This window comes from Amphiprion ocellaris, chromosome 16 (genome assembly GCF_022539595.1).
Source record: "Amphiprion ocellaris isolate individual 3 ecotype Okinawa chromosome 16, ASM2253959v1, whole genome shotgun sequence".
NCBI lineage: Eukaryota > Metazoa > Chordata > Actinopteri > Pomacentridae > Amphiprion > Amphiprion ocellaris.
In genome coordinates this window covers 34,420,322-34,441,100 of record NC_072781.1, presented here as the reverse complement: position 1 = coordinate 34,441,100, position 20,779 = coordinate 34,420,322, and the positions used below count along the sequence as shown (strand labels likewise).

Sequence of the window (20,779 nt, the reverse complement as noted above, 5' to 3'; positions counted from 1 at the left end):
GGCTATGGTTCTGGTTCTATTATGGTTCTGGTTCTAGTTCTACTGTAGTTCTATTGTGGTTCTACTGTGGTTCTGGTTCTTGTTCTACTGTGGTTTTGGTTCTACTGTAGTTCTACTGTGGTTGTGGTTCTACCTCTGGGAAGTTGCAGCTGAAGCAGGAGGACCAGCAGCACCTGGAGCAGGTGCCCATGCTGCCCACGTTCTCCTTGCAGAGGATCTGGTCGCAGCCCTGGGGGTTGGTGCACCAGGTGAGGTTGGAGCAGCACTCCACGTAGCCCCGCAGCAGCGCGTTTTCGTACTGCAGGGAGGGAACACGGGTCACGTGACACATGGGAACCTACGGGACGACCCATGAGAGGTCGGCTGACGCTGTTACCTTGGCGATGGTGTCCTTGTCGGTGAGGATGCTGAGGAAGAAGCGTGAGGTGGGCTGGGCCTGGCAGTCTGTGATTGGACAGTTACAGCTCATCACCAGATTCTGCTCGATCCTCGCCGTCAGGTACTCCTGCCAGCACGACTGTAGCACAGAGACACAATGGAGATGAGAGACACACAATGTGAACATCTGATCACAGTCGATCAATCAATAACGGTTCATGGATCAGTAACAGTTCATGGATCAATAACAGCGTGTTCAGGGATCAATAACAGCGTGTTCAGAGATCAGTAACAGCGTGTTCAGGGATTAATAACAGCGTGTTTAGGGATCAGTAACAGTGCGTTCAGGGATCAGTAACAGCGTGTTCAGGGATCAATAACAGCGTGTTCAGGGATCAGTAACAGCATGTTCAGGGATCAGTAACAGCGTGTTCAGGGATCAGTAACAGCGTGTTCAGGGATCAATAACAGCGTGTTCAGGGATCAGTAACAGCATGTTCAGGGATCAATAACAGTGTGTTCAGGGATCAGTAACCCACCCGGCAGCAGTAGTGCATGCAGCTCAGAGACGGAACTGGTTCCAGGGTTCCGGTTCTGGGCCCGAGGCAAACGGGGCAGGTGGAGGCGGGGCTTGGAGGGGGCTGCGGGTTTCGACATTTGAGGCCGGCAGCCAAGATGAGGGCATCAGGGTCATCTGTGTAGCGCTGCACCAGCAGGTCCACGTTCCACCTGCAGTGGACCAGCAGGTGTTCGGCCCGGTCCAGGTCCAGACTCAGAGTCCCTGAAACCTGAGAACACACAGATCACCTGGAGAGGTCAGCTCCCAGGTAGAACCAGAGAACCACTCAGAGTCCAGCTGTGATTCCAACCAGTCTACCTGATGAACAGAAGGAGTCATAGTACCACTAATCAGGTCTAGAATAAGTCATAGTACCACTAGTCAGGAGGTCTAGAAGGAGTCATAGTACCACTAATCAGGTCTAGAAGGAGTCATAGTACCACAAATCAGGAGGTCTAGAAGGAGTCATAGTACCACTAATCAGGTCTAGAAGGAGTCATAGTACCACTAATCAGGAGGTCTAGGAGTCATAGTACCACTAATCAGGAGGTCTAGAAGGAGTCATAGTACCACTAATCAGGTCTAGGAGTCATAGTACCACTAATCAGGAGGTCTAGAAGGAGTCATAGTACCACTAATCAGGAGGTCTAGAAGGAGTCATCGTACCACTAATCAGGAGGTCTAGAAGGAGTCATAGTACCACTAATCAGGTCTAGAAGGAGTCATAGTACCACTAATCAGGAGGTCTAGGAGTCATAGTACCACTAATCAGGAGGTCTAGAAGGAGTCATAGTACCACTAATCAGGTCTGGAAGGAGTCACAGTACCACTAATCAGGAGGTCTAGAAGGAGTCATCATACCACTAATCAGGTCTAGAAGGAGTCATAGTACCACTAATCAGGAGGTCTAGGAGTCATAGTACCACTAATCAGGAGGTCTAGAAGGAGTCATAGTACCACTAATCAGGTCTAGAAGGAGTCATAGTACCACTAATCAGAGCTCCAAAAATGACTCCACAGACAGTGAACTACTTTCTCCATCCAGCTGTAAAAACAGACAGCAGCTGCTTCAGATTTGGTTCAGGGGTTCTCAATGGAAACCAGAGTTCGTGTGAAGCTCAGACAGTGTGAAGGAACCTTCAGAACATCAACCTCTATGGACGGAGGACCAGAACTAAACCTGGCTGCTGCTCAGAACTAAACTTCCAGATGAAAGTTTGCTGAAGAACATGAGAAGAAGCCTGATGGATGTTGGAGAACATTCTTTGGTCAGATGAAGATAAACTAGTTGGGCTCAGATAGAGTCCAGATGTTTGGTGAGAACCTGACCAGGACCACCACAGTGGATGCAGAGTCCTGACAGTGAAGCACAGAGGTGGGAGTGTGATGATCTGGGGCTGCATGAGGTCAGAAGGTGTTGAAGACATTTCTGGATGAATGTCTGAGTCCCAGAAGTAGTCTGGTAGTCTCCTGAGAAGTAATCTGATTACTGAGTACCCAGATAGTTCCTGAGGGTACCTGGTGTCAGACCTCACCTGTTGGACCGTCCTCTGCATCAGCTGTCGGACCTCCTCCTGCGTCATTGTCCGTCCCATGGAGAACAGAACAGCGTCCAGAACTCCGTCCTCGAACCGCCGCGGAGTCGGAACCAGACTGCAACACACACACACAACTATACACACAACTATACACACTACTACACACTGAGCCGGTCCTGCGGCGCCGCCTGCTGGCCGACCCGACTACAACCTGCAGCTGGAGCTGATCAACGATTATTGATTATCGATCAGTCGTTGGACGGTTGAGCTGAAAGTCGTGTTTCCAAACGTCCACAGATCCTGAACACTCAGTTTACAGAAGAAAAAACCTCCGTCTGACCAGAACAAACCTGGAAACATCTCACAGCTTCACTCTGGCAGCTGGAAAAGACTGGAGCTCAGAGTTTCGTCTGAGACAGAATCAGGAAAATTAAAGGAAACAAAACAAAAAGACACGTCTTTCATAGAAACGGAGAATTTAATGTCTGATATTTACACGGAAGAAACCAAATATTTAATTACTGATCTGGAATCAGAACTAATTCTGGGAACATCAGCAGTCGGTTCGTTCCTCGACCCAACACAAGAACTGATTTAATAAAAGCTCAGTTTGATCAGCGTTAAAGTTTATTAAAGGGATCAGACCTGCTCTGCCAATAATCAATCCAATCATTGATCAGTGATCATCCTAACGAGCCAGAGGTTAGCTTTACTCCCTGTGAGGTCAGAGGTCACACCTGATGTCGGCCCGGCTGTCGGCGCCGTCCTTCTGGATGTCGGCCCGGCTGAAGGAGAACTGGGCCTGGCCTTTCTGTGGCGTGGACGGGTCCTCGGGGAGGAACTCCACGATGTGAGGGTTGTCCTCGTTGCGGCGGATGCAGCCTTTGCTGATGACATGCATGATGCAGGACAGAACATCGCCGGTGCTGCAGCTGAAGCTGCCTCCGCCCGGGGACCGCAACGCTTCCTGCTTCTGACATGAGTCCAGAACCTGGAGGAGAACCAAGGACTTAATCAGAACTTGGAGGAGAACCAAGGACTTGATCAGAACCTAGCAGAGAGCCAAGGACTTAATCAGAACTTGGAGGAGAACCAAGGACTTAATCAGAACCTGGAGAATTCATGGATTCAGCGGCTGGTTTGAAAACCGTGTTCCTATTTATTTTGCTGGAAACCAAATCTGAGCTGAAGTTTCGGCAAAATCATTTTCTTCTGAACACCTCATTAAAGATTCACCAAAAGTAAACTTCTAGTATCAGACAGGTTCTGTAGGAAACAAAAAACCTGCAGTCATGTGACAAAGACTCAGAGTTTTTAGTTTCAGTGCGAACAGAAAACGACAAAACTAGAAAAGCCCTCAGAGCTCAGTCCTCCTCCAAGGCTGCTCATTCCCCCATAAGGCAGAAATGCAGCCTCTGATTATTAGTTATTGATGATCAGAAATCACGGCTCCATTTAATATAGATGTACCCACAAACAAGATGACCTGATCACAGGCGTGTGTTCTGCATGTGTACGTTATGTACGGATACCGGATCACGTGACCTAAATATGTAGCAGGTGGCGGGAATTGATGGGACTCAGAAACTCCCCCACAATTTAATCAGTTGTTCCTTGGATCATTTCTGATGGATAAGTCCTGATAAGTCTTCAGTGGTGGATTTGTAGCAGGATCACAATCATGTGATCACGTAGTGTTCACTTGCTGTCATGGTTACAGTGACGCCGTGCTGCTATCTGGCAATGATACAGAAATCTTTAACAAAGCCGTGGATACAGACTATAAGCCGCATCCATGCCAAAATCTAATCACTTGGTCCTTGAGTCATTTTTGACCTTCCCTGGAAATTTCACCCAAATCTGTTAGTCCGTTATATAGGAATGTTGCTGACGGACGGACGGACAGTGTTTCATGGTGGACTAACAACACTGATCAGGTAGAAATGAGAGAAATCAATGTATTTTCAGCTTCAAAACTTTTTTAGTTTTACCAGGATCAGGAGCTGAAATCTGTAATATTTAATTAAAACTAATTTATTCCACATGTTGGATTCTACAGAACCAGAACCTCCTCCTGGTCCTGGTTCTCCAGGACTGACTCAGACCAACAGGGAACTGCAGGCAGTGTTTCCTCCTCTGACCTTGAAGACCAGGTTGTCGATGTGCATCTCCTTCTCCTGCTTCATGATGTGGACGATCAGGCAGTAGATGTAGTTCCTCTTCCTCTCCAGAGTTCCTGCCGCGTCCTCGTCCACGTTCAGGTACGTCTGTCTGGGCAGCAACCGGACGGACGTCGGGACGCCGTCCTCACTGAGGGACGCCACCTGCTGGTTCAGGCACAGCACACCTGGTGGAGGAGTGGGCGGAGTCAGACAGGGGTGGAGTAAGATAGAGAGAGGTGGAGTTAAATAGAAAGGGGTGGAGTCAGACGGGAGGGGCGGAGTCAGAGAGGTGGAGTCAGGCGGAGAGGGGGTGGGGTCTATAGAAGGGGCGGGGCAGCGATGACTCACCTTGACCAGGATCTTCTGGAGGGCTGCAGGTCAGCGGGCCACCGTCATTGACCAATGGCTGCAGAGCGTGAAGCAGAACGGCAGCAGACAGACCCGTCACCTGCAGCAGAGACTCTACACACACCTCCTGCAGATACACAACACCACACAACAGTCAGAAACACAACAGTCAGCAACACAACACAACAGTCAGCAATACAACAACACAACAGTCAGCAACACAACAGTCAGAAACAACACAACAGTCAGCAACACAACAGCAAAACAGTCAGAAACACAACAATCAGAAACAACACAACAGTCAGCAACACAAAACCACACAACAGTCAAAAAACATCAGGCAGCAATGCCACACAACAGTCAGCAACACAACAGTCAGAAACACAACAGTCAGAAACACAACAGTCAGAAACACAACACAACAGTTAGCAACATAACAGCAACACAACAGTCAGCAACACAACACTCAACAACACAACCAACAGTCAGAAACACAAGTCAGCAACACAACAGTCAACAAAACAACAGTCAGCAACACAACAGTCAGCAACACAACAATCAGCAACACAACAGTCAGCAACACAACAGTCAACAACTCAGCAGTCAACAACATGAGAGTCACTCTAAGGTCAGGAAGAGGGAGGGCACTAAGACCCAGACCCAGTGTCTGTCTATGTGTGTGTGTGTGTGTGCGTGTATGTATGTCTGTCTGTCTCTCTATGTGTGTGTGTGTGTGTGTGTGTGTGTGTGTGTGTGTGTGTGTGTGTGTGTGTGTGTGTGTGTGTGTGTGTCTGTTGTGTGTTACCTGGTGGTTGTTGAACTGCAGCAGGATGAACATCTGCAGTGTGGAGACGTGCAGCGTCGAGCAGCCGAACTGCAGCTCAGCGTGTCCGAGCCACGTCCACTGCAGCCGCCGAGGCTTGGAGTGACTGAGACTGTACATGGACTGACCTGGAGACAGGAACCAATGGTGAGAGACAGGAACCAACCATTAGGAACCAGGAACCAACCGTTAGGGACAGGAACCAACAGTTAGAGACAGGAACCGACCGTTAGAGACAGGAACCAACGGTCAGAGACAGCAACCGACCGTTAGAGACAGGAACCGACCGTTACAGACAGGGACCGACCACTACAGACAGGATCCTACTGGGTAGAAACAGGAACCGACCAGTCAGAAACAGGAACCGACTGTTACAGACAGGAACCAGCTGTTAGAGACAGGAACCAATTGTTAGAAACAGGAACCAACCAGTCAGAGACAGGAACCGACTGTTAGAGACAGGAACCGACCATTAGAGACAGGAACCGACCGGGTAGAGACAGGAACCGACCGTGAGAGACAGGAACCGACCAGGTAGAGACAGGAACCAACCGGTCAGAGACAGGAACCAACGGTCATAGACAGGAACCAACCGGTCAGAGACAGGAACCGACCGTGAGAGACAGGAACCGACCGTGAGAGACAGGAACCGACCGTGAGAGACAGGAACCGACCAGGTAGAGACAGGAACCGACCAGGTAGAGACAGGAACCAACCGGTCAGAGACAGGAACCAACGGTCATAGACAGGAATCAACCGGTCAGAGACAGGAACCGACCGTGAGAGACAGGAACCGACCGTGAGAGACAGGAACCGACCGTTAGAGACAGGAACCGACCGGGTAGAGACAGGAACTGACCGGGTAGAGACAGGAACCAACCGGTCAGAGACAGACAGGAAGCAACCGTCAGAGACATGAACCAACCAGTCAGAGACATGAACCGACCAGTCAGAGACAGCAACCGACCGTTAGAGACAGGAACCAATTGTTAGAAAAAGGAACCAACCAGTCAGAGACAAGAACCGACTGTTAGAGACAGAAACCGTCCCTTAGAGACAGGAACCGACCGGGTAGAGACAGGAACCGACCGTGAGAGACAGGAACCGACCAGGTAGAGACAGGAACCAACCGGTCAGAGACAGCAACCAACGGTCATAGACAGGAACCGACCGTGAGAGACCGGAACCGACCGTGAGAGACAGGAACCGACCGTGAGTGACAGGAACCGACCGGGTAGAGACAGGAACCGACCGGGTAGAGACAGGAACCGACCAGGTAGAGACAGGAACCGACCGTTAAGGACAGGAACCAACCGGGTAGAGACAGGAACCAACCAGTCAGAGACAGGAACCAACTGGTCAGAGACAGACAGGAAGCAACCGTCAGAGACATGAACCAACCAGTCAGAGACAGGAACCAACCGGTCAGAGACAGACAGGAACCAACCGTCAGAGACATGAACCAACCAGTCAGAGAAAGGAACCAACCATTAGAGACAGGAACCGACCGTCAGAGACAGGGATCGACCGTTAGAGACAGGAACCGACCAGTCAGAAACAGGAACCGACCGTTAGAGACAGGAACCGACCGTTAGAGACAGGAACCGACCGTTAGAGACAGGAACCGACCGTTAGAGACAGGAACCGACCGGGTAGAGACAGGAACTGACCGGGTAGAGACAGGAACCGCCCGTTAAGGACAGGAACCAACCAGTCAGAGACAGGAACCAACTGTTAGAGACAGGGACCGACCGTTAGAGACGGGAACCGACCAGTCAGAGACAGGGACCGACCGTTAGAGACAGGGACCGACCGTTAGAGACAGGGACCGACCGTTAGAGACAGGGACCGACCGTTAGAGACAGGAACCGACTGGGTAGAGACAGGAACCGACTGGGTAGAGACAGGAACCGACCGTGAGAGACAGGAACCGACCAGGTAGAGACAGGAATCAACTGGTCAGAGACAGGAACCAACTGGTCAGAGACAGGAACCAATGGTCAGAGACAGGAACCAATGGTCAGAGACAAGAACCAACGGTCATAGACAGGAACCAACCAGTCAGAGACAGGAACCAACAGTCAGAGACAAGAACCAACGGTCAGAGACAGGAACCGACCGTGAGAGACAGGAACCGATCGGGTAGAGACAGGAACCGACCGGGTAGAGACAGGAACCGACCGGGTAGAGACAGGAACCGACTGTTACAGACAGGAACCAACCGGGTAGAGAAGGGAACCAACCAGTCAGAGACAGGAACCGACCGGGTAGAGACAGGAACCGACCGTGAGAGACAGGAACCGACCATGAGAGACAGGAATCGACCCTTAGAGACATGAACCGACCAGGTAGAGACAGGAACCAACTGGCCAGAGACAGGAACCAATGGTCAGAGACAAGAACCAACGGTCATAGACAGGAACCAACCGGTCAGAGACAGGAACCAACCGTCAGAGACAAGAACCAACGGTCAGAGACAGGAACCGACCGTGAGAGACAGGAACCGACCGTTAGAGACAGGAACCGACCGGGTAGAGACAGGAACCGACCGGGTAGAGACAGGAACCGACTGTTACAGACAGGAACCAACCGGGTAGAGACGGGAAGCAACCGGTCAGAGACAGGAACCAACCGGGTAGAGACAGGAACCAGCCGGTCAGAGACAGGAACCGACCGTTAGAGACAGGAACCGACCGTTAGAGACAGGAACCGACCGTTAGAGACAGGAACCGACTGTTAGAGACAGACAGGAAGCAACCGTCAGAGACATGAACCAACCAGTGAGAGACAGGAACCAACCGTTAGAGGCAGGGACCGACCATCAGAGACAGGGACCGACCGTCAGGGACAGGAACCGACCAGTCAGAGACAGGAACCGACCAGTCAGAGACAGGAACCGACCGTTAGAGACAGGAACCAACTGTTAGAGACAGGAACCAACCAGTCAGAGACAGGAACCGACCGTCAGAGACAAGGAGCGACCGTCAGAGACAGGAAGCGACCGTCAGAGACAGGAACCAACCGGTCACAGACAGGCACCGACCGTCAGAGAGAGGGACCGACCGTCAGAGACATGGACCGACCGTCAGAGACAGGAACCGACTGTCAGAGACAGGGACCGACTGTCAGAGACATGGACCGACCGTCAGAGACAGGAACCAACAGGTTAGCTGGTTAATACACAACTAGTCCTGGTCAGGGACAGGGTTAAACCTGCTGACTGTGTACGTAGAACTGGGTGAACTGGTACGGATTGTGTATGTAGAACTGGGTGAACTGGTACTGACTGTGGGTGTAGAACTGGGTGAACTGGTTCAGGTAGGAGCATAGTTCTGACGGAAAGTGTTTAGCTGGTTCATCCAGGAAGCAGAGAGAGGAGACGGCCCAGCAGCGCGGAGACAGAACCAGAACCTGGACCTCGGCCTCGTCCTCTGACTCCGCCAACTCGTCCTCCATCATCTACGGCAACAAGCGAAGGACAAAGAGCTCATGAGGTTCTGCTCCAGCGGGCCCAGATGGACTGAAGGCCTGCAGGTTCTGTGGGGTTCTGCTGACCTGGTCGTGCTCCTGCAGGCGCCGGTCCAGCTGCTGCAGCCGGTACAGGTGGAACTCCTGCTGCAGCTCGGCCGACTCGCTCAGGTTCTTCATCATCTGCTGGGGGAAGCGGCTCGGGAAGCAGCTGCCGATCTGGTCAATGACGGCACTCTCCAGCCAGACGTTCCCCTGAGCCAGCAGCCGGTCGCCCAGGTAGTACCTGCACGCACACACACACACACACACACACACACACACACACACACACACACACACACACACACACACACACACACACACACACACACACACTCATCAGCACCTGCTCTGGCTCTAGTTCTGGTTCTGGTTCTGGGGCAGATCAGACCTGTAGAAATGCTCAAAGGTGTTGGCGAGCTCCAGGCCTGACAGGAAAAGCATCGGCTCCAGAAACTGCTGCAGCCGCTCCAGAGTCTCCACGCTGCCGGACGCCGCTCCGCAGGCCTGGATCATCTGATCGATGTACTGAGCAAAACGCTCGCTCACCTGCAGGATGACATGACATCACAGGTGAACACCTGAGCTGCAGGTACGACTCATTTAGGGCTGGACCCGAATATCCGAATATTCAGTCCTGACGGTGGTATCCGGATATTAATTTTGAGATCCGAATATTCAGTTATTAAGTGAACCCTAACACTATGACTGATCTAAGCCCAGTTTATGACTGATCTAAGCCCAGTTTATGACTGATCTAAGCCCAGTTTATGACTGATGTCAGCACAGTTTACGACTGATCTCAGCACAGTTTATGACTGATCTAAGCCTGGTTTATGACTGATCTAAGCCCGGTTTATGACTGATCTAAGCCAGGTTTACGACTGATCTAAGCCCAGTTTACGACTGATCTAAGCCCAGTTTATGATTGATCTAAGCCCAGTTTATGACTGATCTAAGCTCGGTTTACGACTGATCTAAGCCCAGTTTATGAGTGATCTAAGCCCAGTTTACGATTGATCTAAGCTGGTTTACGGCTGATCTAAGGCTGATTCACATCCACATTAAGACTTGTTTAAACTAGAATATACGTTCATGGTGACCCTGGGTTTAAACCAGGATTTCTAGCTGAGTTTAGTCAGAGTCCAACCATCAAACTGAAGTCTGGTTTAAGCTGCGGTTAGCATTAGAATGTTTAGTTTTCATCCAGATGTTTGCCGGACTCACATGCATGGCTCTGAGGATGGACAGCTGCAGCAGCGCAGCAGAGAATCCATGTCGCAGTGCGAGGACGAAGGCAGTCTGCTGTCCGAACAGCTCCTCCATGGCGTTCTTCAGCCGCAGGTACAGCGTTCGATAACGTTCCACGAAGTCCGGCAGGCTGCAGCTTGACTCCAGAAACCTCTTCACCTGAGGGGGAGGAGTCACCGAGTCACACCTCCACAGGTGGAGATCATGGAGTGGAACAGGAAGTGAGACCCACCTGTCGCTGTACCACTTCCTGCCAGCAGAGGGCGATGCCTGCAATGCTGCTGCTGCTCTTCACTTTGGGCTTGGCTGAAGAAGAGGAGGTGGAGGAGGAAGCCGCGGTGGAGTCTTTGTTTTTACCTTCTTTACCATCTGGAAGACAAAACGAAAAAACGGTCGGTTCTCTGGAGACGGCCGTCGATGGATGTGATCAGAAAAATGAGACGTGAACTGCAGCAGCCAGAAACGTAAAGAAAAAACAGTACTTCAGTTCTTCTTCTACTCTGGAAAGAAACAGGTCAGTGATGCTCTAAAAACAGTCCAATGGAAAGAAAATATGGAGCGGAGACGTCCTGATGGTCAGTGGTCTGAAGGAAGCTGATGTTTCAGTTCAGACGAGGAGGAGGAAGCTCACAGCGCCCCCTGCTGGACACATCTAAACCCTCAGCTTCTCCAGAGGGGTGGAAGACACCAGACTGGATGATTAACTCAGTGCAGCGCTCCCCCAGTGGCATCTAATGAGCTACAAACATGTTCAGTGATTAGAAATGACTCAAAGCATCTTCCTGTTTGACTGAAGCCACCAGCAGAAGGCGCTGCAATGCCGCCGGTCCTCATGTGGACACACAAGATGCGAGACAGAAAGACAGAAAGACCTCTGAACTCTACTTACTCTTCAGCTCTTTGCTTCTGTTGAGACCTTCTGGAAACAGAACAAACTTTAGTTCAGCATCTCAGACACTCAGCACTTCCAGGACTAACCAAGAAGAAACACCAGGAAATCATTTCTGTTTTCATAAAGCAGCGACTAACTCAATGTTTAGTCATCAGGGCAGAGCTTCTCGGACCTTCAAAATAAACCTCAAACTACTTTTATCTATGTTTTATAGCTCGTAGTTTGATTACTTTTTATAAAATTCTTTATTTTTAACAAATATTTTACAATTTATAAGAATTATTTTATTTATCTGAACTATTTTTTAGTAGTAGTAAAGTATTTTTTACAATTGTCTTTTAACTTTATTTATTATTGCTGTTTTTCTAAATAAGTATTTTATTTTTCAGTAATTATTAACTGAAATATTGTATTATATTTTTTTAAATTTGAGATGATTGTTATCTTTATCCCCAATTTCAAATTATTTTATGTTAATTTATTATTTTAAATTATTAACATATATTTTTCTTTGATTTCATCAACCTATCTATAATCTCATTAAGAATAAATCTATGATTTTAATTAAAATAATAGATAACTTTTCATTAACTACTGTTCTCACGTTTATTAACTTTCTATTTTTTCTGGTATTTGATGATTAAATCATGAGTCAGTAAAAACATCAGATGTGTAATTTAGTCCAAAACGACTGAAATATTAAACTAACAATGATTTATTCATCATGTATCAGTTAACGGCTGACTAGTCAATAACCAATCAGAGCCAGTTATCAGTTAACTAATCAATAACCAATTAGAGCTGGTGTTTCAGTCAGAACCGGTTTAAACCAGCTGGTTGCGGGGCAAATAAAGTTAAAGGACTCACTGGACTTGACAGGCGGTTTAAGCTCCTCCCCCTCGCTGTGACTCGTGTCCACGTGGACCAACAGGTGAGTCAGCCGCCGCACTCTGGAGTTAAAGATGGCTGCCCGGCTCTTACAGCGGCGAGCCGACTCGGCGTTATCCAGGTACTCGCTGAGTAACCATGACAACGGGCTGAACGCCGAGGATTCTGGGAAAACAGGAAACAGCAAAATAAAAAAAATCACTTTATTATTCATGAAGCCTCAGTGTGGCTGAACACCTGCAGGAACACCTGGAGCTACAACACCTGGAACACCTGAAGATACAACACCTGGAACACCTGGAGATACAACACCTGGAGCTACAATACCTGGAACACCTGGAGATACAACACCTGGAGATACAACACCTGGAGCTACAATACCTGGAACACCTGGAGATACAACACCTGGAGATACAACACCTGGCGCTACAATACCTGGAACACCTGGAGATACAACACCTGGAGCTACAATACCTGGAACACCTGGAGATACAACACCTGGAGATACAACACCTGGAGCTACAATACCTGGAACACCTGGAGATACAACACCTGGAGCTACAACACCTGGAGCTACACTACCTGGAACACCTGGAGCTGTAACACTTGGAGGAGCTACAGGTAAGAGGTCCCAGTACCCACAATACTCAGAAATATTATTCAGAAAATATTTTTATATTTGTATAGTGTATGTGAGATGCTGTGGACTACAGGTGTGTGTACCTGTGTGTGTGATGCTGTGGACTACAGGTGTGTGTGTGTACCTGTGTGTGATGCTGTGGACTATAGGTGTGTGTGTGTGTACCTGTGTGTGTGATGCTGTGGACTACAGGTGTGCGTGTGTACCTGTGTGTGTGATGCTGTGGACTACAGGTGTGTGTGTGTACCTGTGTGTGTGATGCTGTGGACTACAGGTGTGCGTGTGTACCTGTGTGTGTGATGCTGTGGACTACAGGTGTGTGTGTGTACCTGTGTGTGTGATGCTGTGGACTACAGGTGTGTGTGTGTACCTGTGTGTGTGATGCTGTGGACTACAGGTGTGTGTGTGTACCTGTGTGTGTGATGCTGTGGACTACAGGTGTGTGTGTGTACCTGTGTGTGTGATGCTGTGGACTACAGGTGTGTGTGTGTACCTGTGTGTGTGATGCTGTGGACTATAGGTGTGATCAGAGCCTCCCAGCAGGTTCGTCCCAGAGCTTCAGCTGCTTCAGCATCCGGAAGAAAACGATCAGCAAACATCTGCTCATGTCTGAGAGCGCTGTTCAGTCTGCAGACACACAATACAGACACACAATATACACACATTACACAATACACACACACAATACACACCACAATACAGACACATCACACAATACACACACACAATACAATACACGCACACAATACACACACAAACATATGTTAATAAAGATCATCAGGTTCTGGTTTGAAGCTTGAAGACCTGCAGAAGCTGTTTGAATTCAACTGTATTCCTGCAGTATCCGTACTTGTTGAACAGCTGCAGCAGCTGCGTCTTGTCCTCCATCACCTCCTGGCACCAGGTGTGGGCCTTGGTGCTATAGAACAGGTAGGTCCGACAGCACAACTGCTCCTTGAAGACGGGCCAGAACGTTGGCTTCGGACCCAGAACCTCGAAGCCGTGGACCCGGGTGTCGATGCCGCCCTGCAAGAAGGAGGAGGGAGGTCAGGACCTGCGGGAGGACCAGAACCTGATGACACCAGAACTCTGATCTGACCTGCTGGCATCTCTTAATCCGGATCTGGATGATGGACCAGAATCTGCTCATGTTCTCCAACAGAACCACTCGGCTGGCCGACGGAGTCACGTTCACCTGTAGACAGACACACGGTGACGGACCGGACCAACAACCAACACGTCTGATAGGGATCTTCCTCCTGGACTCACCGTGTTCAGTTCCGTGTTGATGTTGGTCGGGTCGTCTCCTCCCAGAACCAGGATTCGGGCCGGCATGTAGCTCGAGTCCTCACTGGCCACCAGGATGGCAAGTTGTCTGAGCAGGGACACATCCGGATCATTATTCTGTTTATTCTGTGGTGTAGAATGGTCTGAGTGCTCATTATTCTACAGATCTGTCTTTATTGTGTGTTGCTAGGCCAATCAAAACTACTGCTGTGGGTGGGGCTAAGCTCCCCAGAGGACCAATAGCGGTGGACTACCTGATGACGACCCCTTTGTGCATGTAGATGTTGATGAAGTGCGACCCGGTGCAGCCGTTGGACTCCCAATAGGTTTTGGGGTTCTTGTCGGTCAGTTTGTTGGCTCGATGGTGATTGGACGAGACCTCCACCTTCTCCCAGCATTTGTCCTCCTTCAGCTCCACACTGGAACCTGAAGCAGCTTTGAGTTAGCATTCAGACGGGTTCAGGTGTCGGAGCAGAACCCACAGACACACTCACCTTGACAGAGGTTCCTGAGGAACACGTCGAAGAAGGGGATGTTGATTGGCTGATGGCTTCGGCGATGCTCCTCGATCTGACCCAGCACCATCTGACAGGAAGCAGAGTTACACTGAGAAGATCCAGACCTTCAGCTGTTCTCAGGACGAACCAGATTCAGACTCTAAACGCTAAAACAATCTTCTAAACATTAAAAAAACCTAATTGAAAAAATATCCAAGAAATAAAAACTAATGAATCAGAAAATCCTCTGAAATCCTGATCATCCTGTCTAAAGGTCCAGATCTTCTACAGCGTCCGGAACGAATCTAGATGGATTTCATGTTTTCACACCTGAGCATCCAGTTAAAGGTTCATAATCTGCAGAAATAAAACCAACAGAACAGTTTATATCAGACCAGAATGCCTGCAGAGGACACTTTAATTACTGCAAATGGGCTGATCTAGTGTCTCCAGGAAGTCCCTGTCAGTGTATATCTATGGATGGACCCATGTTTTATACTAAAATCCGGTCTTTGGTCCACATTTGTCCAACTGTTGAGGCTCTAAAATCAGTAGAATCTGATGTGTTAAAGTCTGATCAGACAAGGCTCCAGTTCTTGCTATTTGGACTTGAAATTTGTCCAAAATTGTCCAAATAAACAAACTAAAACTCAGTCTAAAATTAGTAAGACCTATCCATAATTTGGCAAAATCTGTCCAACAAGACTTGAAATATGTCAAAAGTTACTAAAAAATATCCAAAATTAGTTAAAAACCCTCTTTGAAAGGACTCAAAATTTACCTGAAACCTGGCAGGCATCACCTACATGATCTAAAATTACATTATTGAAGGATTACTGGACCTTGAAAATAGAAAAAAAAGGTGTAAAATCTGGACCCACCTCTATGGACTTCAAGGATCTGGAATGTTCTCAGTGAGACTAAACTTAAAGACTGGAAGCAGGAAAGGAGAACGTCCCCTGGAGAAAGTTCCAGAGTAGACATACCGACAACTGTCCAATTGTCGGTATGTCTACTCTAGAACTTTCTCCAGGGGACGTTCTCCTCTATGGATTTCAAGGACCTGGAACTCTGGAAATATTCCCAGGCTGGTCTAGTGTCTCCAGAGTTCCTGTAAGTGTGTATCTATGGATGGATCCATGTTTCTACTAAAATACAGGCCGTTTCTCAACATGCGTTCTTGTCCGTACTTCCGTTCTCGTGAAACGTCATCAGTCGGAGTGCTGTTCCAATTCAAAGAACGCATCTGACCGAGAACGGAAGTAATATCCGGAAGTGTTCTGGCTCCACCCACATTTATCGAGACTGCATCGGACCAGACTTGTGCGGACTTGGGGCGGCCAAATAACCCATAATGCATTTCGCGCCGACCGGCGGTCAAAGGCCGAGGACGAAACTTTCAGAGGTAACAGAAGTTTTTTTGGGAATACTATTGTTATGATACAAAATGTAGTTTTCAGATTATTTCAGGTGAGAAAGTAGTTGTGTAAACGTCAAATATGTGGTCAATTTATCAGATAAAACCTGATTAAAAATTTATTCCAACGGTTTCGGAGATGTGAGCGTACAGGTTAAATGGCTATGACCGGATGGTCAGCCTCACTGTAGTTGTCGAGAGCAGCCTGATGTCGGCAAGACTTTATAATCTGCTGCTGGCTCTAACGGTTCTATAGTGGTTAAACGGGGATATAAGTAGTTTTACGTTTATCTAACGGTCACACTTTGGCCTCACGGTGTATTTTTTTTATTGTTCAGAGAAAAATGGGCTTGAAAGAAGTTAAAGTTAATATTCATAGCATAATGTTAATGTTTTACTCGATCACCGACTGTGTGCATCTGAATTATTGTCTTGTCTTCATAACCTGTAGTACAACTTTGTTCTCTTCTTCTGACTGTTACTGTGCATTAAAAATAACATTTAATAATATTTTATTGGAGGAACATCTGAAGAAACCCTGATCCTCTCTGACTGCTGGGAGACTCCACAGACAGAACATCAGCAGCTCCATCGTCAGCATCTGGACCAGCAGGATGCTGTTCATGGAAACTGAAGGAGATAAAATGCTGAAATGTATTTAAGCATTTTGCAATTAAATATTATTCAACTGTGTTCAAAAAACAAATTGAATTGTTGAAGCCAGAAGTAAATGTTCCTCTAACATCAGAACTGATTGATCAGATGCTGCTGATGTTCGAAATGGTTTCTGTTTTATTACTTGACAGGCAGAGGAAGAGCTCACCTGTAGGAGCTCACCTGTAATAAGGTTCTGAGTAAAGCAGCTGACTTTAACTCTTCTCTCATTAATCAGTGATGATGTTCAGCATACAAAAGTCCTGGTGATCACATTAAAGTGTAGTGATGTTTGTGTATCTGTCAGACTATAAACCTCTGGATGTTGGAGGACAAACAGCAGCTCTGGATGTAGAATGTAGACTCATGTATTTTAGTCATGTTAATAATAAAACTGTAAACCATCCATCCCTGTTCATGAGTTGTCCTCGTAAAGGTTCAGTATTTTTTCAGCAATCAGTTTCTGAAAAGTTTTAGTGGATCCACTGATAGAACTGAGAATGAGACGGTTCAGTTCATCATAAACTACAGCTGTTAATAAATCAGGAGCTCTAAAACATTAAAAATAGATTTATAACGAGCTTATATCCTATATCTACATAGTAAGTGTTTTAATATTAAAACGTGAACATGCAAGGCTGTGTTATTATATCTGATTCCATTTGGTTGTTTTTCTCGGTGAAAATAACCAGAGCAGATGAACCCATAGACTGTCTATGAATGAACCGAGGCGGTGACGTCATCAAGTACACTGGTGTTCCAATTGCACTTTAGCCTCGATGTGTTCTCGCAAGTCTGGACTCGGAAGTACGTTCTCGCCAAGTACGTGAGTACGGACTTGCGTACTTAGAATTGAGAAACGGCCACAGTGGTCCACATTTCTCCAACATCAGTAGAACCTGGTTCCAGTGTTTAAATATTCTAATCCTTCTGAGTCCTGGTCATGTGACATCAGCCTGCAGGTGAAAGCAGGCTCCACCCCCTGTGTTACCTGGATGCAGCCTGCCAGGACGCTGGTGGTCATCTTCTTGTAGAGGCTGGCGTACTTCTCACAGTCGGTGATGAGGTCTCTGAGCTCGGTGACCAGCAGCAGGTTGGTGCTGTGTTTGTCCAGAGCCTTCACTAGAGCCTCCTTGGTGCCGAGTCGACACATCACCACGGCGTAGTCCTTGTTCAGCGACGCCAGCCGGTACAGGAAGCGGATGAACAGCTGGACCACCTGTGGAGCATCACAGCAGGTTACATGTTTATGCTGGGGGGTAGAATGGTCTGACTGCTCATTATTCTGGGGCGTAGAATGGTCTGACTGCTCATTATTCTGTTTATTCTGGGGTGTAGAATGGTCTGACGTGCATTATTCTGTTTATTCTGGGGTGCAGCTAGAGATTGGGCCGATCTGATCTGAACTGGTATCGGGTTCCGATACCAATGTAATTCATGGATTGGAGATTTCCGATCCATGATCTGCGTCTGTGCTTTCATGTTGTCTGCTGAGATGACTCCACTGTAATTCCCTGCCAGCTGCTCAGACCAGCACTGAGCGGCACTGTGGCTAACCAACTTTCTGTGTGGAAATACTTTCCACTAGAAACACCTCAAACCAACCCTCCTCTGTTAAATGATAAGATTAGAGAATTTACTCCACATTTGTCCAGATTTAAGGAGATTTTTATTCAGGTCCAGCTGCTAAAATGTGTGTAAAATATAGAAATTAGCCTTTTTTTGTGAGCTTCTTTTATAGATACTTAACATTTCTAACCAACAGTTTTTCATTTGAGTTGACACCAGACGTTTTTATCGTCTAACAAACTGCCGACAGGTTGACTAAATATCTTTCTGGACTTCTGCGGTTTCATAGATCTCATCACGTTAATTTCATACGAAAGGTCATTAAATATGAAGAAGAAAAAACGATGCCGATCATTTATTTAGAGACGTTAAATGGAGTCAAAGATAATCGGAGGGCTAAACATTAAGTGATTTAGAGGATTTACTCCACAATTGTCCGGCTTTAAAGAGATTTTATTCAGGTCCAGCTGCTGAAATGTGTTTAACCCTCCTGTTGTCCTCATTTACAGGCACTAAAAAATATTGTTACTTTGTCTGAAAACAATCCAAAAATTCTGCAAAAAAAAATTCCCCAAACTTATACAATATTTGCTAAACCTTCAGAAAGAAAATTCCAATAATTCCTTAAAAGCTTCCCTTTAAAGTTTTATTTTTTTAAAAAATCCTCAAATTTGTCACGAAATCAAAATAAAAAAAAAAGTAAATATTTTCAAAACATGAATAAAAATCTTTCAAAAAAATATCCTAAAAATATCTGAAGTGATTCCATATATATCAGTAAAACTTCTAATATTTTCTTTAAGAACATTCACATAAAAATCAACCAAAATCCAGCGAAATTCGCTGGATTCGCTGGATGAAGTTTTACTGATATATATGGAATCACATTGGATATTTTTTAGGATTTTTTTGGAAGATTTTTACTCATTTTTTGAAAATATTTACAAGAATTTTCTTGTCAAAGTAGTTTTTTTTTTTTTTTCAAATAAAACTTTTAAGGGAAACTTTTAAGGAATTATTGGAATTTTCTTCCTGAAGGTTTTGCACATTTTCAGAAATTTGGGGAATTTTTTTTGTGAAATTTTTGGATTTTTTCAGACAAGGTAACAATATTTTTTGGTGCCTCAAAATGAGGACAACAGGAGGGTTAAGCAGCTTTAAACTCATTTTCGGCAAGTTTCAGGTCATTTCAGACAGTTTCTGACAACTTTTGGACAAGTTTCAAGTCATTTTGATGTTAAGATAATTAGAGAATTTACTCCACATTTTTCCGGTTTTAAAGAGATTTTATTCAGGTCCAGCTGGTGAAATGGGTTTAAAATGGAGAAATTAGCCTTTGTTTGAAGAGATGAAAAGTCTTCAGGGAACACCAGATGTTTTTATCTTCTAACAAACTGTGTTAGAGGAGTTCACCCTTCGTGTGTCTCTGTCCTGGGTTTAATAAATACTGAGAGTCAGTGTGAAACCCTTACAGCTGAATATCTGTTTTCAGGATGGGATTATTCCTGCTAACAGGATTCCCTGTTTTTCTGACCTTATGCTGACCTCCAGCTGCCTTTAGGACACACATGCATCCATTACACATCATACCACCTGTAGAGAGGAGTTTAAACAGCCTCATATAAAACCAATAATAATAATAATATTAAAGCAAACCCAGCTCTGGTATCGGTATCTAGTATCGGTATCAGCAGATATCCAGATCCAGGGATCAGAACCCTGAGCTCACCTCTCGGTCGTTGATGAAGGCCGTCATGGAGGACAGGCAGGGCTCGATGCTCTCGTGCCACGGCAGGACATCCTCCTGGTAGCTGTCCAGGAACTTGTTCAGGATCCTGTGGAAGCAAACAGCCAATCAGACGAGGTCTTACTACGGCGGCAGCGGTTCTGTGAGGCGGGTCGGTACCTGAGGATGGACAGCTGGGCAGCCCGGTCGGCTCGGTGCTGCTCCATCAGACGCACCAGGTCCTGGTAGGTGTCCCGACTGCTGCTCACCTGGACAGGTAGACAGGAAGCAGCCGCTAGCACCACAGGACCAGCATTAACTCCAGCTAACGGAGACATGAGGACCCTCAGGAGCAGCATATTATGGGATGGATCCTAGTGTCTGTAACTAACTGATCATCATATTATGGGATGGATCTTAGTGTCTGTAACCAGCTGTGATCATCATATTATGGGATGGATCCTAGTGAGAACAGTTTAGAGTCATAGAATCAATCACTGTTTCCTGGATGTGTTTCTGGTTCTGATAATCCACCAGAGGAACCTTTAAACAGGTCACTGTGGGTAAACTTTAGTGCTGATAGGTGGTTGGTCAGAACAGGAACCTGGATCATCTGGAGACACCTTTAATTCTGAGGAGA

General features: G+C 47.0%; 1 protein-coding gene across 3 annotated transcripts in view; it reads right to left on the bottom strand.

The window, feature by feature from the left end:
* LOC111578744 (cullin-9) overlaps window positions 1-20,779 on the bottom strand; it is a 45,826-nt gene that overhangs the window by 9,038 nt on the left and 16,009 nt on the right. The window contains exons 14-37 of one of the 3 annotated variants that reach the window (XM_055018378.1): window positions 20,320-20,408; window positions 20,143-20,248; window positions 17,836-18,063; window positions 14,771-14,861; window positions 14,531-14,702; window positions 14,259-14,364; window positions 14,089-14,184; window positions 13,840-14,015; window positions 13,483-13,616; window positions 12,329-12,514; window positions 11,459-11,488; window positions 10,802-10,938; window positions 10,546-10,728; window positions 9,710-9,867; window positions 9,364-9,562; window positions 9,096-9,267; window positions 5,791-5,936; window positions 4,986-5,112; window positions 4,617-4,822; window positions 3,213-3,466; window positions 2,473-2,590; window positions 918-1,166; window positions 377-517; window positions 134-298 (exon numbers count right to left, since the gene is read on the bottom strand). In XM_055018378.1, coding sequence (XP_054874353.1) covers window positions 134-298; window positions 377-517; window positions 918-1,166; window positions 2,473-2,590; window positions 3,213-3,466; window positions 4,617-4,822; window positions 4,986-5,112; window positions 5,791-5,936; window positions 9,096-9,267; window positions 9,364-9,562; window positions 9,710-9,867; window positions 10,546-10,728; window positions 10,802-10,938; window positions 11,459-11,488; window positions 12,329-12,514; window positions 13,483-13,616; window positions 13,840-14,015; window positions 14,089-14,184; window positions 14,259-14,364; window positions 14,531-14,702; window positions 14,771-14,861; window positions 17,836-18,063; window positions 20,143-20,248; window positions 20,320-20,408 — 3,669 coding nt within the window. The remainder of the gene's footprint in view (window positions 1-133; window positions 299-376; window positions 518-917; window positions 1,167-2,472; window positions 2,591-3,212; window positions 3,467-4,616; window positions 4,823-4,985; window positions 5,113-5,790; window positions 5,937-9,095; window positions 9,268-9,363; window positions 9,563-9,709; window positions 9,868-10,545; window positions 10,729-10,801; window positions 10,939-11,458; window positions 11,489-12,328; window positions 12,515-13,482; window positions 13,617-13,839; window positions 14,016-14,088; window positions 14,185-14,258; window positions 14,365-14,530; window positions 14,703-14,770; window positions 14,862-17,835; window positions 18,064-20,142; window positions 20,249-20,319; window positions 20,409-20,779) is intronic. The other 2 variants (XM_055018379.1, XM_055018380.1) reach the window with 2 other exon arrangements.